We start from the raw sequence: 6,000 nt of genomic DNA, 5'->3' as shown, positions 1-6,000 counted from the left end.
GGCCGGAACTTTGTCGCATACATGTCGCAGACAGATTGGATACAAGTCACAAACATGTTGGATGCAGGTCACAAACATGTTGGATGCAGGTCATAAGCATGTTGGATACAGGTCCCTAACATGTTGGATACCAATAACAAACATGTTGGTAGGCCTATCCAGCACTTGTCAGAGATTCATTCTCCACTCACTGTTGCTGACTTGCTACCGACGTGTTTGTGAAATGTATGCAATAAGTTTTCGACATGTTTATGACTTGAGAGTCGACGCCGGAACTTGTACACATATTGCAAACAGGTTGAATACAAGTCTAAGAAATAATGGTAGCCCTAACAGGTGCTACATGAGGTTATCCATCCAGCATTTGTCTAAGTATCATTTTCAACTTGCGCCTGTTGATTTGTTTTCAACATATCTGTGATATGTATGCAACGTGTTTCCGACGTGTATATATCTTTCCCAATTGTGCGGAAGCACCCTTTTATTTTGTCCGTTGGTTTTCTCTTAGGATTCTTTCAGAGCGATAGCACAAACAAAAAAGCCTTCCACTCATGGAAAAAATAAAAAATGACTTACGACTTAATGAAAGTAACATATACCTTTTAAACCCTAAAATAATAATACACTAAATTATATGCATGACCAAAACGATTATATATCCTTGTTAATAACGAGTCACCGCATGTCGTCGTAAGTCGCAAACATTTCCTGCAATGAGAAAACTCATTCGTTTGCAGCAACGCAACAATTAAATATTTTTCTTCCGAGGGTTAACGTAATTGTTCCAGCTGGTTATTTGCACCATAAAGATACTTCATTATCTCGTAAGTTACCGTAATCATTGTCTCGGCGTACAGGAGTGGAACATGGTCCTCGTCATGTTCGAACTTCCAGGAACTCGGCGTAACAGTGTAGAAACCATTCATTAGTGATGAGCCCTGGCCTTATTCATGAGTAACGCCTTATTCATTGAAACAAATTGCATATTGGTCCTGGGCTCTTTCTTGTAAACTTGAGTCACGCTATTGACGATAAACGTCTTGGTCGTGAAGTGAAAAATAACTGCACGTGCAGACGTTGTGGTTATTATTTTCTATCTTTATTTTGCAATCTACTACACATTCTGTCATCTACATATTCTCTCTCTCTCTCTCTCTCTCTCTCTCTCTCTCTCTCTCTCTATATATATATATATATATATATATATATATATATATATATATATATATATATATATATATATATTCTCTCTCTCTCTCTCTCCTCTCTCTCTTCTCTTCTCTCTCTCTCTCATCTCTTCTCCTATATAATATAGTATAATTTATATATATATATATATATAATATATATATAATATATTATATATTATTATATTATACATATATATATATATATGTGTGTGTGTGTATTCTCTCTCTCTCTCTCTCTCTCTCTCTCTTCTCTCTCTTCTCTCTATATATATATATATATATATATATATATATATATATATATAATTATTATTTATATACATATACATACATATTTATATATTATTTATATACTTATATATATTATATATACACACACAAACACATATATATCTATTTATATATATAATTAAAGAGAGAGAGAGAGAGAGAGAGAGAGAGAGAGAGAGAGAGAGAGAGAGAGAGAGAGAACTCAAATTAATCACAGACCTCGTTCGGAAACTAAACAAACTCTCACACGCCCATACATAAGAAAACCAGCCCTCCCTGAAAAACACAAAACCTCGCTTTCCTATTGTCGCAATCACGCCCATACTCTGACCGCTTTTGCAGGGCGGCAACAAACGCCGGGGCCCGAGGACGACCATCAAGGCGAAACAGCTGGAGATCCTCAAAACGGCCTTCGCCTCCACGCCCAAGCCCACGCGACACATCCGGGAACAACTGGCCAAAGAGACGGGCCTCCCCATGCGGGTCATACAGGTAAGGAAAGGGTATTTCGTAAGGGCATTTGGCACCTTAGGGTATGTAAGGGTATTTGGCATCTCAGGTTATGTAAGACTATTTGGCACCTTCAGATATGCAAGGGTATTTGGCGTCTCAGGTTATGTAAGACTATTTGGCACCTTAGGATATGTAAGGGTATTTGGCATCTCAGGTTATGTAACACTATTCGGCATCTAAGGATATGTAAGGGTATTTGGCATCTTAGGACATGAAGGGGTATTTGGCATCTTAGGATATAAAGGAATATATTTTCGTAAGGGTATTTGGCATTTTGGGATATGTAAGGATATTTGGCATCTCAGAACATGTTAGGGCATTTGACATCTTAGGGTATGTAAGGATATTTGGTATTTAAGATATGTTAAGAGTATTTCATAGTGGTATTTGGCATCTTATAATATGTAAGGTTTTTTGGCATCTTTGGATATGTTAGGGAATTTCGTGAGGATATGATATTTGGCATCTTAGGATATGTAAAGGTATTTGGACTCTTAGGATATGTTAGGGTATTTCGTAAGGGTATACTTGTTATCTTAGAATATGCAAGGGTATTTCATAAGGATCTCTGGCATCTCGGGATATGAGAGGGTATTTGGTGTCATAAGATAAGTAAGGGTTGCAAAGGTTTCTGGTAGCCCGGGTCTTCGGTAGCGCCTCCGAATACTGAAGTTTGCGGACTTTAAATATTAATCTTTCTACTCGTAGTTATATTATATATGAGAGAGAGAGAGAGAGAGAGAGAGAGAGACTTTCCATAAACAAGCTCGACAAAACTGATTTTAAATAACAAGGAGAAAATACGATGAAGTATGAACCAAATTACTGGAACCGGCATATATCACGACAAAAGAAAAAGAAAACGATTATAAATGCACCTCAGCCCTATTCATTATCGAAAAACAATCATGATTAGGACCCATCCAGCCGCCGGTACTATGTGCAAAATGATGAACTCCGAAGTGACAAATGAAGGAAGACACCTGACAACTTACGCACAAGAAAAGAGAGAGAGAGAGAGAGAGAGAGAGAGAGAGAGAGAGAGAGAGAGAGACTAATTTATTAACCAATAATAAACGCAGTAAATGGCCATTCTCCTTTGCGCTTCTCCCATACATTTTTAACGCGAATTAAGTCGCCAGTGTCACATACGGGAATAAGACGCGTACGGGTGCGTAAGCAGGTCCGGCTGGGTGTGCATCCCCGGGGGTGGTCATTTCCGATAGGTGTCGTCGTAAATCGTACGATAATAGCGTTGTATTCCCCTCTCTCCCCTTGAGTAATGAGAGGGGACAAATAGAAAAATGATAACGTCCCGTGATTTATACATTATAAGGGAGCCGCTCTGGGTGTGAAGTATAAACTTTCTCCGGTGACTCCAAATACAAAAAATAAATAAATAAAAAATAAGAAAAAAAAGTAGCTGTAATTGTCGATAACTCACTTCCTCAAGAATTATTAGTCCTAGCCATGTCCGAGGTGGTATTCATATTCTCTCTCTCTCTCTCTCTCTCTCTCTCTCTCTCTCTCTCTCTCTCTCTCCCTCCTTGGGGAACAAATTGAGTATTCCCGTCTCTCTCTCTCTCTCTCTCTCTCTCTCTCTCTCTCTCTCTCTCCTTGGGGAACAAATTGAGACGGGAATACCCGATCAATAATATATTCATTCAACAAATAAGAAATCAGGTCAAACACTTGTTCGTAAAGTACATATGCGATGCACACGAACAGCCCAGACGGCTATGAGTCTATGTACATGTACATACCATAATTATGGGGATATCTCAGAGAGAGAGAGAGAGAGAGAGAGAGAGAGAGAGAGAGAGAGAGAGAGAGTCTCTAATGTTACACCATCTCTTTCATTACCTCAAGACGACAAAATACGTAAAAAAGGCATTTAATAATTAAAACAAGGTAACGTCATCCGTGCAATAATCATTTCGGCAAAATAATTGCAATTTCATTAGCATAACGACACCCAAAATGAAATCATGTACTACCCCCTGCAATTACGAAATTACACGTTAAAGGTACCGAATAAATATGGCGCAACATATAATGCAATAATTAGTTTATCATATGACACTAATTCAGTAGTTAAACATTATACTACTGCTGGCATCTGAAAGACGGACTCTCATTTTCTTATTAGCAAATAAATTTATTCGATACTTTAATGTGGAAATAATACAAAAACAGACGAATAAGAGACTCAAATTATACGAGGAATTTGGCAATTTGAGTCCTGACTGGAAACCCTTGGTATCAACGTGAATAAGACCGTTTCGTTGTTTCAATAGACATGTACGGTACAAAATCATGTACGGTACCTACACCGTATAGCTGACAGTTAACCACCTGAGCATTCTTTTCATCGGATGCATTTTCAGTTCTCGGCTTCTGCAAAATCTGAGGAAAATTTGCTTGAAGACTGACCGATTTTTCCCCATGCTTTCCTTATTATATCTGCTAAGTCAAAAGGACGAGCGACTGCCCAAATATTTGCCGGGTCAAAAAGGATAAGCGAATGTCCAGAAGTAGCTCCAGCGGTGGTTCAAAATTTCCGCCTTCTATAACGAAATACCAAGGCGTGACGTCATCTGCAGCCCATGAACTTATTCGTATTCTACTGGCTTTCAGGCTGCCCACACCAGACCGCTACGGTTCATTACAAGTTAAAGTGACGCTTGGTATACAAAGCAGGGACGTCAACCCTACGCTTAAAGTCCTCCTCATTCACCCGGGCTTGGGACCGGACGGAGAAAACGCTTGGCTTGAATACATAGTTAACAGTGACTAATTTTTTATAGTGTTAGCTCACCTACCCTTACAAAATGACGTTAACATCTGGGCAATTCCGTAACCGCATCGGACTTCAGATGAATTACATGAAGGACTTTCTGTTCCTCTGTATTTTCTCGTTAAGATTTTGTGGTAGTTAAGTGTGGAGTTCATTGCCCGTAGACTTTAACGAGGCTACCCAGGTCATACATATATACGTAGTATGTATGATATATGATATGATATATGATATGATATGATATATATATGATATATATATATAATATATGTATAATATATATATATATATATATATAATATATTAAATATATATATATAAAAGATAACCTGGCCTTTTTAACTCAGTAAAGCAAACATTTGAACATTCTTCCCTCAAATAACATGAGAGAAAACAACAAGAAAAAACTGTCATGAAGCGTATAACAATCTGCTTCCCTTATAATAAAAAAACCTCATCATTATTTTCCCCATCTTTTCTTTCTTAATAGAATGGATTATATAAAATTACAGCCGATCTGTTGCTATTTATATCGCTTCACGTTCTTCACAAATGCCTCCTGGGAATGACAAAACCACAATATTTACTACAGATGCTGCCGATCTGCAAAATTACTAACAGTACTATTGATATTACCGTAATGAATTCCTTATATTATATACCTCGCAAGCTTTGTTGTTAAGTTAATCAGTCTGACGGAAAACTCCTTGGTCACAAACATTAATTTTTTTCTTCTCTTACAACAACCACAACCCCCCCTCCCCACCCCTCGACATTGTGCGATCCAATACGATCGGATGGTCACCAGATATATAATTAATTTCTTAGATCATTAGCGTAAGGGTTTTACAGGGAGTGCCCAAATGGTTCCGTTCTCGTCCGGAATTCGAGCACGGGACCCCTTACTACTGAGGTGGGCGTATCATTACCTACACTTAGGGGTCTAGACAGACAGAGAGACAGACACAGAGAATCTGCCTACAAGAAATCCAGATCTATGCACGAATTCCTTCATACCATCTAGGAGTTAATGTCAGAAAAAATAAAAAGATTAGACAGTCAGACAAATCTACCTAGTACAAGAACACCACACCAATAGACCAACTCCATCATACCACCTAGGAAAAAAATAATGAAAAATAAATAAAAAAATTTTACTCCTGCAAGTCCAAATCGTCCCCAGCTGGCATGTGATTCCCCACCTGTGACCTATCGCATGCATCACAAACC

The 6,000-nt window shown here is 38.2% G+C and overlaps 1 protein-coding gene and 1 long non-coding RNA gene across 4 annotated transcripts in view; one reads left to right on the top strand and one right to left on the bottom strand.

Moving 5' to 3' along the window:
• The window catches only part of LOC135201734 (uncharacterized), a 413,301-nt gene that overhangs the window by 365,192 nt on the left and 42,109 nt on the right, over positions 1-6,000 (bottom strand). The window lies entirely within an intron of this gene.
• The window catches only part of LOC135201733 (LIM/homeobox protein Lhx1-like), a 326,266-nt gene that overhangs the window by 292,242 nt on the left and 28,024 nt on the right, over positions 1-6,000 (top strand). For both annotated transcript variants that reach the window (XM_064230944.1, XM_064230943.1), the window contains exon 5: positions 1,803-1,952. In XM_064230944.1, coding sequence (XP_064087014.1) covers positions 1,803-1,952 — 150 coding nt within the window. The remainder of the gene's footprint in view (positions 1-1,802; positions 1,953-6,000) is intronic.

The sequence above is a fragment of the Macrobrachium nipponense genome, chromosome 28 (genome assembly GCF_015104395.2).
Source record: "Macrobrachium nipponense isolate FS-2020 chromosome 28, ASM1510439v2, whole genome shotgun sequence".
NCBI classification, from domain to species: domain Eukaryota; kingdom Metazoa; phylum Arthropoda; class Malacostraca; order Decapoda; family Palaemonidae; genus Macrobrachium; species Macrobrachium nipponense.
The sequence above is the reverse complement of the archived record's forward strand: the minus strand, read 5'-3'. Positions and strand labels throughout refer to the sequence as shown.